The following is a 21083-nucleotide window of genomic DNA, read 5'->3' on the forward strand; positions in this document are numbered from 1 at the left end:
TTCAAGTGCAATGCGTACATGAGCAGGATGCTTTACTTTCAATATACTTTAAAACTGACGTAGTAACTCACATTTTTTCCATCCAGAATGATCTCATACACATGTACACTGAAAATAGGTATAGCACAGCACTTTTTATTCCCACCATTAAATCTCACACTACCAATGCCACCAGTGTAATAAAGTCAAAGAGAAATATGGAAGGTGTTTATATACAGCAGAGAAGGATCTGAACCACTACCTGTGTGTACCGAGGGGGGGGGTAGGCATAGTATGTTGGGGCACTGATCCACTGATCTAAGAGAGACATTGTCACACAAGTATTCACTGCAAAAGTTCCTGCTTTTCAGAGCTCAGTCTTATCCAACTTTACACAACTAGAATTCAAGCTTTTCCCAGCTTCCGTTGCAAAACTTGATGTGCTCCCCTCCCTCCCAGATATGTTTCCAATTTAATTATTTATTCATTCATTTTTTTTTAAGAATCGAGAATACCAGTATTGTACAAATGATACTGGGGGGTCTTTTACGGATGAACAAATTTTACCCATGTTTTTTAGAAATTTTTGCCCTTCTGTACTCAAGACCTCGATATGTCACTGCACATGGAAGCTGCCAGCTTCCAACCTTGCTTTTTTACAAAGTACCCACTTCGTGTGCCACAGAAATGTCTAATAGCAGAGAAATTCAGGGCTTGCGTATTCTTCTTTTATCAACATAGGCTATTTGGGGCCTATTTATTGGTCTGCAAATGTAAGCCTGAGTCTGCAGTGGATGAATGTATGTGTAAGTTACTAAGCTGTATGGAGTCCATGCCTGAGGGAGACATGGACTTTATAGACCTTTTTCGTGTGATGTCACTATCATGCTGGACCTATGATGTGTTATGATGGTAATGAAGCGTAATGTTGTGATGGTAATCTACCTATTCAAGATAAACTAGTCAAGCATGCTGTATTCGCACATGCGCTTGTACGTGGTTGAAGCTGCCCGTATGCAATCACCGTGGCAAAGGTGGTCCACACATGGTGGTATTGTTTACATTTAGCCACATGGGTGAAAAAGGTCTATAAGCAACAATATCTTGTGGGGTTGTCACCCTAAATGAATGCACTGGTCTGCAGGTATGTGAAAACTCTATATTCCAAGAGAAATCGGTCACAAATGCTCAGCGCAGCATGTTTGAACTCATGTGGCATGCAGTCGAGTTCCCATAAAAGGGACCAAACACACCTATGACCATCTGTTCTTCCTACATGGAGGGGATATTTCACTTTCTTGCATTGTCCTACGGCCCCTCTGTCAATGTAGCCTCCATGGTCATGTAGTTGATTAAGGTTCATTGATTTTGGCAGACATAGACGAGTGTGTGCAGGACACCGATGATTGTCCCCCAGAATACTACTGTCAGAACACCATGGGAAGCTACAAGTGCAGGCCTTGTCAACAAGGCTTCAAGGCAGATAGTTCAGATGGCTGTTCACTAGGTAAAATCCATCTTAACACTTTCTTAGATTCAAGTACTTGAATAGAATCGCATCAAAATCTTTCAGTTCAAGTTAGTTCAATTTTGTGATTTATTTTGGCTGCTCTCACATAAACTGGATGTCACTCAATTTTTTCTTTCTCTCACAAGATATCGATGAGTGTGAAGAACTGGGAGATGTGTGCCCTCCTGACCAGACATGTGTCAATACCTACGGCAGTTATCGCTGCAATCCTGGCTGCCCGCAGGGTTTCCAGTATAGTGAGTTGTACAGGGAGTGCAGAGGTAAGAGAGAACTTACATTTTAGGCATTTGAAATCGTATTTAGGACGTGAGCCCAGTGCTCCTGCCAGAGTATGAGCCCCACAATTGATTTGATGAAACCCAATGTTTTGGCATAACTCCACTATTTTGCATTGTGTAAGTTGGTGATTGTGCAACAAACAATAATGTAACGTATAAACTTGTTAAAGAGGTGTATGTTATCTTTCAAGCCATAAATGGATAAGCTTATTAACATTGATCTCCATAAAGCACACCATAACTCAACTAAGTCTTGACATTCAAATTCAGAAATGTTTATTTTGAAAAGTGGTGAAATGCAGTTTATTCCATATTTGAGCAATGTGATGAAGATGGAACACACCTACATTTTCCTGGCTGACTTTAGAAGAAGTCATATAAGCCTTTCCAAACACCTTCATTAAACCAGTTGTTATGTAAGGCTGCTCCAATCTTCAGACAAACTCAGAAGCAAACTAAATTTGGTGTCATAAGACATTAACAGCATAATTCACTTGAATTGAAAGTTCAACTTCTCTGGATTTGCAGCACAAGCAGTTGATTTGCCTTCATAGTTTTGTGTCCATTTTTGTTGGGGGGGCTTTAATTATGAATCATGCTTTAGTCTTGCTGCAGTATGTATGGCTAATGATATTCAGAGGTGCAAGCAAATGATTACCCCTGTTAAGCTGGTTTTGAATGGTTAAGCTATTGTCCACCAAAGCTGTGTCTTCTGGATGTAACAGGTTGGGCACCAAGGCACAATCAAGCAATGATGACATCATTTTTAGTTATTTAGATCGTGGCTTTCAGATGAATGTGGAGAAATGTAGTCAAGTGGTTAGGTCTGTGGCTTCCAATCATAGGGTTTGAGGTTCAAGTCCAGCTGCTGGCAGTATGGTTGTGGCCCTTGGCAAGCCTCTTCACCCCCGCTTGCCTCTCTCTACCCAGGAGTATAAATGGGTACCAGTATTAACTGGGGAAGCAACCTGCGATGGACTGGCATTCCATCCAGGGGGGAATAGAAATATTATCAGTCGTTTCATGCCATGGAAACCAGAGATAAACACCGGCCTGATGAGCCAAATTGGCTCAGACCAGACTTGCTTCTCAGATGAACCTGATTTTTTCATCAATCTAAATTTTCCATTAAAATGGTATTAATGATTTTCCAGATTTAGACTGCATGTAGTTCCTATCATGTATGTAGCACTGTTCCCTTAAAGTGCATTACTGAGAGTTTGCTGCTAAATCTTTACAGGTGGTGTCAAATTTTTTTTTACCAGCAGGTATGCGAATTCGGCCCAAAAAAGGTCTTGTGAAGAAATTGGGATTTTTTGCTAAATTGGCCTTGTGTATAAAATTGTGGTTAATGGATGTCTTCATCAATTGCATGGAGCATTTAATGATTGAGGTGTGGGTTTTTAAATATTTCCCTCAGAAAATGTAGATGTGTAGGCCTCTAATGTCTCACATACGCATGTGAATGGCCACCATATGGCTGCATTATGGCTGCTGCCTCAAATATTAGACTGGTTTCTAGCCCTCTGTGGTAATGCTGCAGACTACCAATAAAAAACATTTTTGTGAAAGAAAATAAGTTTTGGATAAGCTTTCTCGATAAGTATAATTGGCAGGGATGGATCAAGCATTTTCTAAAAGTGGGTCGTAATTCCAGATTTTCCCAAAAGGGGGTGGGAACAAAAGCAGCAATAGTGAAATGCCCTTACGTATGGCTTGGGGTCCAGGGGATTTTGGATTTTAGGCACTCTGTGGCGCAATTTCAGTCAGTATGACACTTTTATTTTTCTGCTCCCTCTCTCTTTCTCTTCTTTTAAGATTTTTAATTTAGGAGGGAGGCACCCCTGTCGGCCCCTGAATGGTCCTGATATATTTCTCCATCAGTCTGATTTTGCAAATTGTATGATATTCGTCTGGGTTTTCAAGAAAAGCATCTAGAATGGAAATCTTGGAAACTTTCAAAATTTTGTGAGAATAGAATGATAACATAATTGCTCGAGTACATTAAGTATGTATTTGGATATATTGGTGAGTTTATGCAATTTATTACTCATTAATTAATAACTGTCTAATTGAAATTGTCTGACATGAGAACTTGATCACAAATATTGCCATTAATCTTCATTTAACACTGAGTGTGACTCAAACCAGCTTTTTTCCTGAAATTCTGATATTCAGATTCAGTCACAAACAATCAATATGAGATCAGTATGATGTGGTTTTATTTGGTTGTCTTATATTTCATTGGCTAGACGTGAATGAGTGTGCCTTAGGATTGGATGACTGCAGGGCCAACCAAGTGTGCCAGAATCGGGAGGGCTCTTTTGAATGTAGATGTCGGCAAGGATTAGAATTCAATGAAGTCACCAGGGAATGCGATGGTAAATTCTTCCCCTTTTAATTGAATTTCTCAAGTTTTGGAGCAATTCTTGACAAACTGAAAATCTTGACTTGCACGACAGAGGTATGCTTTTTGTAGCGAAAGTGTTGAATGAGTCATACACCTTTATACAGCTGGCAAAAATTTGTCAGAACACCAAATTGTCACGGTTATGTTTATCAAATTATCAAAAATTGCTAGCAGACGTTGTTTTGCAGTAAGAAGATAAGAGCTTAATAAAAAGTATCTTTTCAGAGCCAGTTATGACATAAAAATCTCACAAAAAAGTCCTTTATATAGGTACCCAAACCACTTGTACCTCTGCAGAAATTTCCTTGGTGACACAGCTTGGCTTTTTGTGAATCAATTTTCACAGACATCAATGAATGTGAGAGTACCCCACCAAGGTGCCGCTACCATGAGCAGTGCTTCAACTATGAGGGATCATTTGCCTGTCAACAGCGTTGCCATGTCAACTACAGATACAGTGAAGAAGAGGGTTGCGTTGGTAGGATGTTTACGTCGTCAGAAACTGAGCTAGTAGCAACTCCAATGTAGTTCTCCAATTTTATGCATGTCAAAGACTTTCACTACACCAACATCCACCGTTTAGACGGTTACATATCTCATCAAGAGTTATATAAGGGGGCCTGATCATGAGTGGTGATTAACATCCCAGGGTTTTACACCTGTGTTTAAATTGTGACATCTTTCTTTGAAGTGATATTACTGTCAGAAGTGGTTTTAAATATTTTGTGCATTTTCTACACTTGTACATGTATTAATTTTTAGGGTCAGTTTCACGAAGCCAGAGATCACAAACCATGTTCATAAAAGTTCATAATTGCTTTTGCTCATGTACATAACCAGTAAATTTGTTAAATGCAATATTTTTGATCGGCTCCACCTGAGAGAGCCATGTTAATTCCCTCAGAATTGTGTTAATAATTATCTTCTTCTTTGTTTGACTGTGATATAGACATCAATGAATGTGAACAGGAACCATATCCATGTTATGGGAACTTGCAATGTGTTAACCAGCCAGGATCATTCCGATGTCGACAGTGCCCTCGTGGTCAGATAGCCAATCGGGAAGCCAGGCAGTGTGAAGGTAGAACAATGTACACTTTGATCTTTGATTTCACAGTACAGAGCTTCCATTTCAGCACAAGGCATATACTACAGAAAAAAAGAAATTCTAAACAATTCTCTTCATTTCATAATGATTTATTGTAGCATGGCAGAAGAGTATTACACATGGAACAAATGAGTGTTCTGTCAATTTATTGTAAAATGAAAACAATAGCATGTCTTCCCTTATTGAACACAGAGGTAATCTTCATTTGGCTTTGTTTGAATCATTTTCAGATGTGGATGAATGCAAGTACCGAGGAGCCAATTGCATGGGAGGATGCAGGAACACCATCGGCTCCTACATGTGTACCTGTCCTCAGGGTTACAATTTGGTCGGCAGGTTCAGCTGTAGAGGTGGGTGGATACATTAAGTTAACCTAGAAGTGAAATATTTGTAGAATATAGTTTATCAGTACTAGACATCCTGTAGAGCACTAAAGACACCCTTCATATTGCTACACAAGAGTGACTTGGGCAGATGGATCTTAAAAAATGCCCAAGCACATGAGGCGGATGTCGGACAACTCAACTGTATGTGATAGAGATACCACAGTTACCACCAAATCAGTTTCAAATTTCAAACTTTTAATTCAGACGTACAGGATTGACGAAAGTGGTGACACTTTTTCTCGTTCTGGATCGGTTTCCGGAAAGTAACCACACAAGCGGCAAATCTATTTTTAGCCAGAACCATTGTAAAAAGCTTATTTCTAATGAAAAATTTCTCAAAAATTTAGAAAAACTTGGTTCATAAATAAGAATTCCATTGAATTTTAAAAATGGAATCTTGTGTAAATTTTGACGCAAATTTTTCAGCTGCACAGCGCAAGCCATCAACGATACTACCTTGTGCCGCACAGCTGTTCTCAAAGTTCTCAAAGTATATTGCATGCATGCACTTAATGCGTGATCCAAAACTAGGAAACAATATGCGTTCATTTTTCCACCAGTTTTTATAAAATGCAACTTTGAAAGTCATTTCGATTAGTGCAAGAGTTCAAATGACCGTTGAGTATGAAAAAAGAATTTGGGATCGCTCACAGTGAGTGACATATATTGCCCTAGACTATTCGTCATTTTTTTCCCGCTACCGTTCCAAAATGTCAAAGTGCAAATCAGAATTCTGGCCATAATTTTCCGAGAGCAAGTTTTGTTCAACGAGAGGTTTACATTTCACTTTTAAACCAGAACATGTCTGAGAATGTAGAATTGAAGGACAACACCAAGGAGGTAGGTTTTTATTTCAAGCAATCCAGAACTAGGAAAACGAATGTTATGCATACGGGCCATATAAGTGCAGCGTGGGTGCAAGATCAGTTTATTGCGCAAAGATCGACTTACTACATCCACCACTTTTAAAAATACATCAGAAATTAGGCTTGTCTATAACTACTACATGAAATTCCATCCCATCAGTAAGGCATACATGTACAGTATTTGACACCATGGCCTCAGTAGATGACTGGGCTGAGTAGACAGTGTCTCAACGGACGACTTGTCTCAGCGGTTAACTTTTCTCTTCCTTTTACACACGAACGATCGAGTTGTCTCAACTTTCAAGTTGTCCAAAGTCAAGTTGGCTAACGGTGGAGTTGTCCAGACCATCATGAGGCATGCACTTCACATTTTGTAACACTTTTTCACACGAGAATCAGAAGTTCACAAAATGGACTGATATTCACCATGCAAAGTGGAATGGGTAACATTGGAAACCCCCCTAACCCCGTCCTTTCATGACCAGGGTTTCTATAAGACAATGTGTTGGCAACTTACCAACCAAAATAATTGCCTGTGCAAAAGCTATCAAAGCCTTACAGTGATTACCATGCATGTGCGCCACCATTCCTAATTAGTTTCAGGAACATGTAATGTGAAGTGAGTTGACAACAAATCCATTAATTGAACCTAAGTGTCACTCTGTTTTGAAATGTGGTGTCCATTACCATTTTTCTTGGAATACCTCACATTAAATTTTCCAGCTACTTGTGAAGTATGTTGTGTTGTGTTGTGTTGTGTTCTTTGATGGAAAACTGGTGTTGAATTTTTCATGAACTTTATGAAATGTTGTGGTGTCCCTGCTACGTGAGATCCCACTTTTTCTTGAGGAAATTTCGAATATTTCAAAAGACTCCAAAATATTTTAACCGGAGAGTTACATTCATCATTAACTAACTGTTCAGTTTCAGATAGGGTCAATTGATATCAGGTTTTTCAACCACAAAGTCACACTGCATTCCTGCCCAGAGAATAGGATATTTTGTGCATAAATACATGTATCCCCGAATGCCGGACATCCCATTTAACTCAAATGTTCTTTGACTGATATGAAAGAAATTGCCACCAAAACAGTCAGAAGGCTGTTGACAGACCCTGTGCTCAGACGGACCCCTTAATACTATCCACATGGATCAGGTGTTAATGTTTAAAAGAGGGATATGGACATTCAGAGAAAATGTTTGTTTTGGGTGTATATGCCTGATGTTCTTTAATATGTGAATAAGTTGTTACAACTCGAAAACTATTCGAAAGTCAAGTCTACAGCAAAGGACATAGAATAAATACCATCCTCTTTCAAAATAGTTACAAATGCTTCTTTCTTGTCTGTCAAAGATATAAATGAGTGCCGTGTAAACACCCACAACTGCAGCTCACAGTCAGACTGCTTTAACACCAGAGGTGGATTCAAGTGCAGGAGTATCCAGTGCCCACAGCACTACCGCAAGGAAGTTGAGTAAGTATATGCTTACATCCATCAGGAAGTAGTCCACTCCACTCATCCTTGCCAAACAGTCACTACATATGCAAAGTTCCTTTGCATGTAATTCTATTCGCTTGTAACTTGATCAACCGTAGTGGGCCTTCTATACCCACAGTGCATAGTGAAGCGGTCGCCATGTTCTTCCTTTTTCTTAGCACCATTTCTTACAGACGTGTCATTTTTGGCATCAAGTTTTGGTTTTGTTATCACGTTCCTGTGATAATTTGATCATCCACTGCAGAGTGGATATAAAATAGCGGATTGTTCGGATAGAATAGTGCCTGCTCTAACACCCAGCCTGGCCGACTTGGTGTTTAGCCAACCTCCACACAGTTGTCAAAGTTGTCACCCACTGTTGTTGAATTTGCATAGGTTTTTAACAAAGACGAATTACATTTTTCATTTCACATTTTCAATGAGTCAGTTACTAGCATGATTGATTCAACTCCTTCATACCGGGAGCCGTCCACAGCCACTGCTTTGTGTGAGGATTAGTGCATACCACACATATATTCTATTCATCATGCACCTGCGGTTTCAATGTGGGCCTGCTGCTGGACAAGGCTTTGCATACTGGGTATACCAAAGCCCAGCAGTCACGGTCAAAAGAATCCCAGCGTGAAGGGTTAATACCTGAAAACAGTTGCAAAATGTTACGTGCCGCCTCTGTGTACAATGTAAATTGTTCCAAAATCAACAACTCATTGAACTGTCACTGCATTTACAGGAAATAATGTCTAAACTGGATTGCATGACGCAAAAAACAATTGTATTTAACATAATATCAACCAACCTCACGGACATGGGCTTTGAAAGGACCCCAAAGGAAATCAAAAACAAAATGAAAAATCTCAAGAGAGATTATAAGAATATGATTGATCACAACTGGCAGAGTGGTGTGGGCAGAAGGACAATACCATTCCAAGACAAGCTAGAAGAAATATTGGGGGATTGGCCTGCAGTGGAGCCAGTTCAGACTTTCACCTCAATGGATGTAGTAGGTCTTGAACCACAAGCAGAGATGGAAATTGACATGAATGACATAAATGAAGACGAGGTGGATCTACATGTAGATGAGCATGCACGTTTGAGTTTTGCACGTAATGGCTGCCATTTTGCTCCAGTGCACATAATAAGTGAACTATGCACATAACCTTTGCTTCAAGGTTGCAGCCCTTCATCGATGCTACGTGGGATCAGGATCAAGCATAAATGCAGGAACAGATCAGATCCCCCTCGCTTGATTGCTCTCGCCAGATCAGATCCCCCTCGCTTGATTGCTCTCGCCAGATCAGATCCCCCTCGCTTGATTGCTCTCGCCAGATCAGATCCCCCTCGCTTGATTGCTCTCGCCAGATCAGATCCCCCTCGCTTGATTGCTCTCGCCAGATCAGATCCCCCTCGCTTGATTGCTCTCGCCAGATCAGATCCCCCTCGCTTGATTGCTCTCGCCAGATCAGATCCCCCTCGCTTGATTGCTCTCGCCAGATCAGATCCCCCTCGCTTGATTGCTCTCGCCAGATCAGATCCCCCTCGCTTGATTGCTCTCGCCAGATCAGATCCCCCTCGCTTGATTGCTCTCGCCAGATCAGATCCCCCTCGCTTGATTGCTCTCGCCAGATCAGATCCCCCTCGCTTGATTGCTCTCGCCAGATCAGATCCCCCTCGCTTGATTGCTCTCGCCAGATCAGATCCCCCTCGCTTGATTGCTCTCGCCAGATCAGATCCCCCTCGCTTGATTGCTCTCGCCAGATCAGATCCCCCTCGCTTGATTGCTCTCGCCAGATCAGATCCCCCTCGCTTGATTGCTCTCGCCAGATCAGATCCCCCTCGCTTGATTGCTCTCGCCAGATCAGATCCCCCTCGCTTGATTGCTCTCGCCAGATCAGATCCCCCTCGCTTGATTGCTCTCGCCAGATCAGATCCCCCTCGCTTGATTGCTCTCGCCAGATCAGATCCCCCTCGCTTGATTGCTCTCGCCAGATCAGATCCCCCTCGCTTGATTGCTCTCGCCAGATCAGATCCCCCTCGCTTGATTGCTCTCGCCAGATCAGATCCCCCTCGCTTGATTGCTCTCGCCAGATCAGATCCCCCTCGCTTGATTGCTCTCGCCAGATCTGATCCTCCTTTGTAGCGTAAAAGTGTAAACGCTGCGTAAATTGTACACATATAGCAAGTGGTTATTACGTGCACAGTGTCAAAGTCCCATGTGATGCATCGTACAGGAGGTTACTGCAAAGCATGTGGCATATTCAACCTTGGCAACTCATAACTCTGCACAACGCGCTTCTTCCACTTTGTGCATTTAGTAAGAATAGGCTAACTAAACTGTTGGCACTTGGAAAATTGGCATTTTAAAAATAATGAAACAGAGAAGAAAAATAGAACTTACCCCAAAACTACCAGTTCACAGTTTTAATTTGCTGTCTGTAGACGCCATTTTTTGGCACCCTTACAAATTTGCAGAGCTTTGACTTGAAGAACAAGGCCATAGTCAGCTGACGGGGCAAGCAAGAAAGTGATATCGTAATAGTCACATCTCAACGGTACAGCAATATTATGATAAGTCACCCAGTTTGGATAAGTGGCCCAGTTTGGAATAATCAGAGAAATTCAGAAAAGTTTTCACTATGGTTGCCAAGCACCGCCAAAAGGTAGAGGGAGAACTTAACATGTCATATGAGTCCGTAATTAAGAAAGAGTGAACAGTGGACTCATGCAGCTGGGAGTTGCACATTCTTTATTCATCCTGAGTAGAAATGCACCCACATGTACACCCAACATAGACTGATCATACGTGCCTAGCACGCCTCACATCAAATGCGCATAATACTTTGGGTTCCCATCAACGGATAGTCATTTCCGTGAAAAAAACATGCCCTTTCTTGTTTCCAGTCATAGTAGATAGCATCAACATCTCTTTACTAAAATCTCAGCACAGAATGTGTGAATTTGAGGGAAAATGTAAGACTTTTGGGACAAGATTAAGAACATTTTGATGTATTTAAAAGAGGGTAAAGTTGGATTTTAAAACTCTGTGTCAATTTCCGGAGAAATTGGGATGTTTTCCCCAAGCCATGAAAGGTGTAACTTAAGTGTACATGTCACTTGCATCTCTGCACAATGCACTATTATTTTGTGTTTTATTCTGAAGTGATGTACACTTGCACCAAGTGGCTTGCTTTTTCCAGTGTAATAATGTCACATGACATGACCCCATGACCCCAAAATGTTGTGAAGAAATTGTCACACTGTCTTTGTATTTTCTTTTTTTCATTTTTCATCATCTTGTTTCATTCAGTGTTGTTGAAGCGGTATTTTAGCTGAAGAAATTATCACTGTAGTATCCTCCAAATTTTTTCCCTTCTTAGTTTCTCTAAAGTCATGTATTTGTATGTGTACATGTCATGTGATAGAAGACATGTTTAATGATAAGGCAGGATTTCTTGACAAAAAAAAGACACAACCAATCTTTTCTTTAATGCATGAACGCTTTGTATAAATGTTTTGTGGCTCGCAATTGTATGTTGGTTGAAGGAGAAAATGGGTCATGATGTATCTTATGATTACAAGGTAAGTAGTATGGTTGTCAAGAAAATCCTATGGAGCTGGCTGGGTATGGGTCCTCCCAAGGGTGTCTCACCATATCTGATTTATGGACAAGGGGTGGGTTGCAAGAGGAGGAATATTTCTGAAAATGTCCCAAATGATTCTTGTTCATCATTTTGTTTAAAAAAAATTGGAAAGCATAGGATTGCCAGTTTGTAAAGCGAAGAAGCTTCAATTCTTAAAAAATGACTTAAGAAATGTCCATAGGAAGCTTGATTTTAGTTCCCTTCTTGCTCACTTGTACCACACACCAAGAGATGATGTGGGCAAATGGGTTCGAGTGAATTGACTCTAGGTGCCCTTAAAGCCTAGTTTCTACATCAATGTAAAGAGCTGCAGACAGCATAGCCAAACAGCCGCTGATGGTATGCAATCACGAGAAACACTTTGTCGCTACTGTTACAGAGATGCAGATATTCTGTAGTTAACAAAATCAGTGTTGTAGCCGAGACCAGATACAAGACTATGCACAAGACCAGTCAGAAGTATCAGGTTGAACAACGACAAAGGAATGCTTTTGTTGCAGTTCATTTGAATGGCTTGTGACTTGACTTCAGAGTGGAGGTCTTGTGTTGGTTTTGTGCTGGTCTTGTGATGGTCTTCATTGGTCTTGTCTACAACACTGGACAAAATTGTATCGTGTTCACTCTATTTTCTAACCGATCTGAGAGTATAAGCCAATAGAAACATGTGCTGGCATGATGGATGTACAACGATGTCTTTATTGCTCCAGTACCATGCATTAATTTAGCCCATTTTCTCCTCGTGACTAAGAAATGAAACCTCAGTTGTCAACAAAATAGCTTATCATGAATGAAATTCATTGAATTGTACCACTTTAGCTACAATGTGCAACCCTCTAAAGAAGGCATTTTCCCCGGTGGACAAAAATTTGCAGAATTTCAGATGCCATTTCGTTCGGGGGGGGGGGGTGAATGCATCATGCGCCGTCTCTTCTACAAGTACAACTGTCTATATCTTGATATATTGCACGTCATCAGAGTGTCTGTGATTGTGATGACCATGTAGAAACTAGGCGTAAGATATTCATGTTGGTGTTGGCAGTTTTATTACAATCAGTGTCTGCGTTCAGGTATACATGTACATGTATGTTGCAAAGCATGCTTTCAGTCTATTCATGACTCCCTATGTTGGAGTGGTATCCTGTAGACAGAGTATGTCTAGCTGTTCCTTTCTGCACGTCTCCCTGCCTGCCAGACATTGCTTGCATGCTGTCCATGACCATTTTAGTGTCAAGGTGAGTGTGTTACTTTCTGTTTTTCATTTTACCCAATGTTTAGAAATTACAGTGTGGATTCTTTCTTTTGGTTGCTTTTTATCACCCTTTCCTAGTGACTGTCTCCCATTTTCTTGTATTAGAGACATGTTATCAGGAAGTAAGCATGTTCAAATAAGTGGCACGTCTGTTTCATGTACTATAAACATTTCAACTATAATTGCAAATGCTTCTAGTGTACCAACCTGAAAAGACATGCATAATCCTGCAGGTGACCTGCATGGTGGTTAGAATTTCTTAAACATTTAAGTGTTGTGTGAGAATGTTTCCAAAAATTAAAAAAAAATTCAAACACAGATTCCCTTCCCTACATCCAGACAGTGACTAAAAGTGGTATTTTGTATGACTTTTCCAGCTCCAACAAGTGCGTACGGCGTCGATGCTCCATCCTAGACTCTGACTGCCAGAACCTCCCCCTCTCCATCTCGTACAACTACATCGCCTTCTCTTCCAACTTCCTGGCCCCCGCCGTGCTCTTCAAGATTGCCACAGTCCCTGACCGTCGCTTCAGCTACCACTTTAAGTTCCTGGATGGCCACGAAGGTGGCGAGTTTGCCCTGATGCAGAGTGCCTATGTGGCAACCATCCAGGTGATGCGGAGCATTCAAGGCCCCAAGGAGTATGCCGTGGATGTTGAGATGGAAGTCTATCAGAGAGGAACCTTGGCCGCACGATATGTTTCCAAGATCTTCTTCAATATCGGGGAGCATCCCTTTTGAGAGATTTGTGGGCTGCCATGTTCAATCAGCTCAGCTGCACAAAATGACTGGCCAATTAAACAATTTTGGAGTGTTTTCTTATACTGCAGCTTAACAGTCATAATTTTGTTCCTTCAGCATGTCCAAAAATATAAGGACACATAGAATTTTAAAATTTTTTATCAACATCATCTGGTTTTAATTGTTAATTACTTGTTTTATGTGGTTATTGCATTCATCCACTGGTAATGTGCCATATCAGAAGTTCACGTATCTCTTCAAGAAAATCTGGGATCCATTTTTTTGTTCAGTTTTAACATAAACGTTGTTCGTTTAACAAAAATGAACTTTTTCTATGACAATACTCTGTTGCATTGGTTTCATCAATTTGCAGTCAACGAAACAAGATATAGACTCTAGTACTTTTACATTTATCAGCAGCATGTGTACTTACTTCCCTGGCACTTACTCATGATGTTATCACTGGTTTAGACGAGCATTGCATATGTGGCAATAGAGTACCGAAGTGTGACGTCACTGTGAACAAGAAAGTGCAATGCAAACGAATGGAGTACGTGTGCGTGTTGGTTCGTGTGCTGGTTCTCGTGCTTATGCCTTTTACACACTAATTGTGCATGTGATGTATTCACTTTGGTATTCTATAAATGATTGATCTTGGGTTGCTCAAGGTGCTCCAAATGGGTCAAGTAGTCATGTAGAGTTTAAATATGCAACACGAATTTGAACTATCAAAAGACAGGAACATACAAACACACACATATATAATAAGAGTATATCTGGCCTTAAATGGAGGGCTTGTGGTAACACCGTGTGGATAGATCTCTTTTGGAACAGGTATGGTTTTGATATGAACCACTGAGTGTGAACTTGATGTTTTGACCAGTGTGCTCAGGTCATCCTTGGGAGTGGAGTGCTGGACTTCGGTTGAGTGCTAGTATTTAAGGGCTATGTGGGGATTGGCTCGGATCCCTGGAGCACTGAGGCATGAAACGGATGCTTGGCTGTGAGGTCAGTGGTGCTCCACCTCGCATCACCAACCTTACAGCCATATTGTTCACTTACATGTTCATGTAATCAGCCATTCTGTTAAACTGTATTGTGGGATATTTTCCTGAGTAACCGGCCCATTAGGTTGGTTACTTGGGCCAGACCCAAGTAAAAGCAAGAGAAGTCACATGAGCATCAAATTGAATGCAGTCATGCTTGTATGAGTTATTGCAGGAGAGTAAATCAAACATGCTGCATGTAGAGACACACATTCTTAAACACTCTACAATTGCTTAATTACTTAATCTTGAATTTTACCCTAAGGTTTTACTCTTTTTGACAGATTATCAATCAAGTAAGATGCATTAAACCAGTAATTTTTCATAGTCAAAAAGCAGCAGCAAAATTCAAACACTTAATTTCAGCGACAAACACATTGAATTTACAAATTATTACTCATGGGTTAATGTAACATTGCAAGCTGTAGTCTATACTTGCATTTTGTAAACATAATCCCAGTGCATATTGAGACCAGTGATTGAGGCCTCTTTCAAGAAAAGGAAACATGCCCATTTACATCCAATCCTGAAATAATAGGCCTATGTCCAGAAAACTACATAAACCCTTTAAGCTTTACTGCTGGTGACCTGATCTGTGAATGTCACATTGTTTTGAAATTTTTGAGTGGACTCGTATGCAAGCCATTAGCAACAACTGGGTCAGTTGAGCTATTGGTCTCACAGTTCATCTGTTGTGATACGGGTACTGCTGCTTACCCGACTAGTCTTCACAGAAATAGGAAGTTGCACCATTAAGAACTAGTGCAAAATAACTCCCCCCCCACACAGCAATCACTCGTGTTAGTATTTCTGGCTGTTTGATACTACATGTATCAGGACCACAAGAAGAAGCTTGAGTGGCAAGTTGAGGAGTGAAGACCAGAGTTCACACTGTAAAACCTAAAGATAGGAAAATACCTCTTTTGGACTAAAGATTGTAAACTTATTTTGTGTTTTTAAAATGTAAAGCCAATGTCCTGCCTGTGTCAAGGTATCATGCCTTTTGCAAACCAGGCCCATTGCTTGGTGTCAATAATCTTTGTGTACAAAAAGGTCGAGTCTAGATTATTATGAGCAGGATGATCCAATTGTGTATCCACAGCCAAAGCATGGAAAGTATGCCCAGTTAATACATGTAAATGTCCATGCTTTAATGCTGTCACTTAATTACATGTGCTTGTGACTTAACTGTAAATTACCAATATCGTTCAAAAGTGTCCACTAGATTAGCCATCTGTTGTACTGTTTATGCACTTCAGGAGTCATACGCAAAAAAATTATCTCACTACGTGTAAAATTCCTGGATTATCCCACAGAGGTGAGGAAGTTCGCTGTGTCAAAGTCTCTCTGTGTCCAAACAACGACTTCAGCTGTATCAATGACCTGGTCAAGCTCATCACCTACAACAAGATCGCTCTGCCGAGTGTGAACGGCGACCTGACTGAGCCCGTGCTGCTGCTCCGCCTCCAGATTAGAGACCTAACCTACACCCAGGTGCAGGGTCTGAGGTTTTTACTGACCCAAGGCAATGAGCTTGGGCTGTTCAGTGTGACAAAGGATGTCAGCCGTGAGGGGTATGACCGTTGGAATGCTGTCGGTGAGTGAAGTCCGCTAGTCCTGCAATGCACAAGCTTTAGACTAGCACTGGTCAGAGAATGTTTCTAAAGTCCATTTAGGCCCAAGGCTGGATTTGGCTTGAAGCCTGGCCAGGGTTGGATCCAGTCACAGGGTGCAAATAAGATTTTTTTATTTCTAAAATGGAGGTAAAAAAAAATTTGTTTTCATCCGTAAAAGAAATCCCCCCTCCCTGGTAGTAGCATTTGGAAAGTTTTGTGCTTTAAACATGTCTCCAGGGGCAAATGGCCCCCTTCCCTTTCCCCCTCCCTTCTGGATACCCCATTGGTCCTGGCTTCACCCCAGACTGAACCCTGAAACAATATTTTGCATCATATGCATCATTGATGGAAGTGGGACAGATTGTATGCGCATCCCATTTGGTGATCATAGGCAACAAAAGGCAAACAAGTTTCCCGTGCTACTAACATTTTCCAAAGTCGCCAACTTGTATCCAGAGTGTGTAACATGTTCAGCCAGAGCTAAAATCTGCCTTTTCTGTGGCAAACTTTCCCTATACTTCTTCATGCATCAGTAGAGAAATCAAAGTTTCACACCAGACCAATAAACTTTTGAGAATCTCAGAAGCTGCTGTACATTCAGTGGCACTTTGTAGACTTTTGGTACCATCATTTGGACATGTACATGAAGCCTACCTGTTGATTATCATTCCAATTTGAGCTAGGAGCCAAACTGGTTTGAGCAAAGATGTACACATGAATGAAATCTTTAGAATTCTCTGGACTGCACTTAGCATTGTTCAGATTTCAGGTGAGAGTGCTCTTCTACATCTGAAATGCCATGTCCCTACCAAGTTAAGATTCTTATATGAGCTCATCTCCACTTCTGTTGTATCCAATTTTAATTTCATAATTTAGGTTCAAGTACCCTTTAGTTCCACATGTACCTTTCTTCTCTTTTAATCCCAAAATATAAGAGTGTGTACAATTTCTGCACATTTCAGACCTTTTTAATTAAGTTCAAATTTTCTATCAAAATGCTTTCAATCCCTTGCTTTCAGAAATTCTATGTAGAATAACTGGAATTCAAGTTAGCTACATGCATATTAATTTAAAACAGCCAAAAGTACAATTCTTATAACAAAATAAACCAGGGAGAAGACAAAAACCTTACCACACACTGATTTAAATGTAGTTTGTGATCTTTAAGCTATTATTTTTAAATTACTACAGAAGTTGTGCCCTCAATAACTTTAGAATACACCCATGGATTTGTGAATTGTTTCAAGTGTTCCTACTCTGGCTCAACAAGTCTTCATGTGATTCACCTTCTTAGGGCTTGGTCATTTTTATTGTCCTCTGCATGAACACTTGGAGGGGAAGGGTTTCCATTCTGTTAAGGCTAATCTGGTTCATCCTTTTCTTGCATATACTTTTGGAGGGGGAGGAAAGTGTCAGAAGAGTACATAATACATGCTTGTAAAGAGGATATTTCTGCAGTGGAGCTCTAGATGACATGTAGCCAACAATAAGTTTTTATCAACCAGTGTCACCTCTTGATGGGTTGAAATTCTACTTTTGCATTATTTGCCAGTGAAATTTCACATACAGACAGTATTTTTTTCTAAATTTCCTCTCTTATTTTACTTTTTTTGCGAGCTGCGAAGTAAGTGCGAGCCTATGTAATACCGATTTCCATCTTCTGTCTGTCCATCAGTGTGGCCGGCCGGCCGTCCAGACGATAGATGATGGGGAGGGGGCAAGTAGGAGATGAATAGGATGATGGGGAGGGGCGGAGTAAGCGATGGACAGGATGATGGAGGGGTGGAGTAGGATATGGATGGAAAGATAAGATGGATGTGGGATCGGATATAGATGGGATTTGGAGGTGGAGTCAAAGTAGATACGGTAGATATGGGATTGGGATATAGGATGATGGGATTTAGGATGATGAATTGTAGAGGATAGGATGATGGGGTTGGATACAAAGTGCAAAACTGTATTTAACCCTAACCCCCAAGGTTTGCTGGCCCTAACCTTCCCCATTTACACAAAGTTGAGGTATACTAAACCCAATGCAAAGCCAGCTGTTATGGGCCTACCAGACCTATCCCCACAGAATTAAACACTATACAACCGTTTAATTCTGTGTGATTCGGGAAGGTTAGGGTTAAGAGGAATTTTAATCATCAATCAACAGGTTTTTCTCCTAGAGTATAATGAATTTTATTGCTAAGGTCGATAAAATATCTTGTACATCTGTATTGCAGTCATTTATGTCTTGCATGTCTCTTAACATAAGCTGTTATTACAGGAAAGAATTTAAATTCATAACAAGTGGTGAGCCATGGCGGCTTTGCCATTCTAGTTTCACCAAGTGATCCCATGAATGAATTCTTTGGTGTTGTTTCTTTCAATTCCCCTCTGTGAAGGAACTCTGTACCTGGAGGAGGCCATTGTAGGGCCTTATGAGACAGACCTTCGTCTGGAGATGCAACTCTTTAATGTACAAGTTCAACGAGAGGAGCTGCTTTCTATTACCGTCGCTGTCTTCAGTATCGATGTCAGTCCCAATGCATACTAGAGGCCTCCCCTCCAGACCCCCCCCTCGGGATTTAATAAGTAACCAGAACATATCTAGAATAAAGTAGCCAGTTCCATTATTCACAATATCTTGACTAATTGTGGGGCTGTCTTTAATATTTGTTCAAACTTTTCAAACAAATCTACATCCACTCATGTCATACATGAGTTACATGTATGACACCAAAAAAGAAAGTCATAATAAAATGTGAAGATCACTAGTAGTGGTACCAGACAGTATACTGCATAGCTATGACAGTCTGGCAGTACACCAATGATAATAAAGTCAAAGTTACAAGAAGCGCTTGAAGACGTGCATGAAAGATGATCTGGCACTCTTTTGATTAAGCAGTACATCCTGCACAGTGCAGGAGTATCAGGAAATTGGGGGGAGGGGGCATAGGAAAGCAGCTTTACTTCAATGTTCATCTTCATACAACCTGTTTTGCATTCTTGTATGGTCCCAGTGCATGTTGTCAGTCTACATGTATGTATGTATGTAAATATGTCTTGTAGTAGCTTTCTACCATTTTTTACCACTTTTACCAAATATGTTAGTTCGTGTTAAGCAAATTAAGCAATTTAAATCAAGCTACATGCTCCATTTGAAAACTTTTCATTTAAGAAAAAGATTATGTTTACATCGCTCATGTTTAAGAGAAAAGAGGATGTGCGCTTGCTTCTACACTGTGCCTTGGAATGTTTGGACACTATAATAAAGCATTACCAGTGCTGCTTGTAATCTGAAGACCAGAGGTACCGAGATTTCTTCATAAAGGCCTGCAGGCAGACAAACTTTTAAAATTGCTTAATCAATCCTTGTATGACCAAACCCTTTATTACAGTTTTTTGCCCGTATGAGTTGCAAGAGGATGTGAGCTACGTGTATGTAAACTCTAAATAAGCAATGTATGGCACTGACCAATAACATTATCTAAGATAAAGAGTTACAGCAAAAGTCATTTTGTTAAAAACCAGCATTGCAACTTTCATGTAGCAGATATCCCTTCTGAATGTACATGTACTGTAGTTAATTGGCATCCAATGATAAAATCATTGGGCTACTCACCATCGGAAGTGTTACATAAAAGCGAGTGAGGCCATCTAAATGAATGTCAGTTATTCAGGTCACAGTGGCCACTGAAACTGCACGAGTACTCAGAGACAAAGAAAACTGAATTGACGTTGATGTCGAATTGTTTGAAATTTTGGGCACAAAAGGGGCTAACATAACAGCTCCCCAGCCAACTGTAATCATGTGAAGGAGATCCAAAAATTATCATTTGAGCAGTTTTTCAGAGCATAGAGCTACACATATGCCAAGGTGTGCACTGAGTGGTATTGTTGATTCGATAGTAACTCATGCTGTCTTTTGTGAATGTAATCCTAACAAAATTTCAGCTTTTGTGCACATTTTGACGGAAGACTACCATTCTTTTCAATTGTTCATTTGGTTCATTTTTATTTCTTTATGTTTATTTTTATCGTATCACATTTTGTCATCTATTTTAATGCAGTGTTTTTATCTACTGTAATTCACAACAATCAGTGTATCACGTCTCTGTGAGAGAAATAAAGTTCTGAAACTACAACTAACACAGTTGTGGCGCTAGATGAAAGTTGTCATGTTGAAGTCCACCTAGAAGCTCAGCAAAAGCATGCACTTTGTGTTGAGACTATTTCAAAAATTGGTAGGGCCATCTCAAGACACTGAAAATTTAACAGCTTAAACAACTGCTCCTAGGAATGCTGAAGGTCAAAGGTTAACCCTAAAAGGGCCAGGGGGAAGGAATCTGTCCTCAGCATTTTTTTCTCATATCGCCACAATGCATTTTTTTTTCACAAGCTGAGCCTTGAGGAGTTTGTTCTGTCACACTTTACAGTCATTTTGATATCAATTTGGTGAAACTCAAAAGATACTATTCTCACACCGCACCCATTTTTCTGAGAGAGGTCAGGCCAAAATATACGCTTTTCCAAGCCACAAAGCCAGCAACAGCTGGGATGGAAACCCACGTAGTCAGTACTCCGGTCTCTTGGTGGCTTTGTAACTTTACCCAATGCCACTTCAGCCATGATTACCTTGATGAAAGGCTCAGGGTTTTGGAAAAGCATGGCACACAGTGTGCACTAGGCCTTCAATACACGTGTCGATGAAATTGTTATTTACTAAATGGCTTTATGTTAAGAAATTC

General features: G+C 40.6%; 1 protein-coding gene across 4 annotated transcripts in view; it reads left to right on the top strand.

The window, feature by feature from the left end:
• The window catches only part of LOC110974894 (uncharacterized), a 39324-nt gene extending 18840 nt beyond the window's left edge, over positions 1-20484 (top strand). For 3 of the 4 annotated variants that reach the window (XM_022226827.2, XM_022226826.2, XM_022226828.2), the window contains 9 exons: positions 1355-1486; positions 1636-1770; positions 4041-4169; positions 4545-4676; positions 5148-5279; positions 5537-5656; positions 7913-8033; positions 16048-16328; positions 18738-20484. In XM_022226827.2, the coding sequence (XP_022082519.2) occupies positions 1355-1486; positions 1636-1770; positions 4041-4169; positions 4545-4676; positions 5148-5279; positions 5537-5656; positions 7913-8033; positions 16048-16328; positions 18738-18889 (1334 nt within the window). In that variant the 3' untranslated portion in view covers positions 18890-20484. Of the gene's footprint in view, positions 1-1354; positions 1487-1635; positions 1771-4040; positions 4170-4544; positions 4677-5147; positions 5280-5536; positions 5657-7912; positions 8034-13321; positions 14232-16047; positions 16329-18737 lie in introns of those variants that run through there. The other variant, XM_087136224.1, reaches the window with a different exon arrangement.
• The last annotated feature ends 599 nt before the right edge of the window (positions 20485-21083 follow it).

Source organism: Acanthaster planci, linkage group LG04 (assembly GCF_054643075.1).
Source record: "Acanthaster planci isolate LZ-2023a linkage group LG04, COTS_SCS, whole genome shotgun sequence".
NCBI classification, from domain to species: Eukaryota; Metazoa; Echinodermata; class Asteroidea; order Valvatida; family Acanthasteridae; genus Acanthaster; species Acanthaster planci.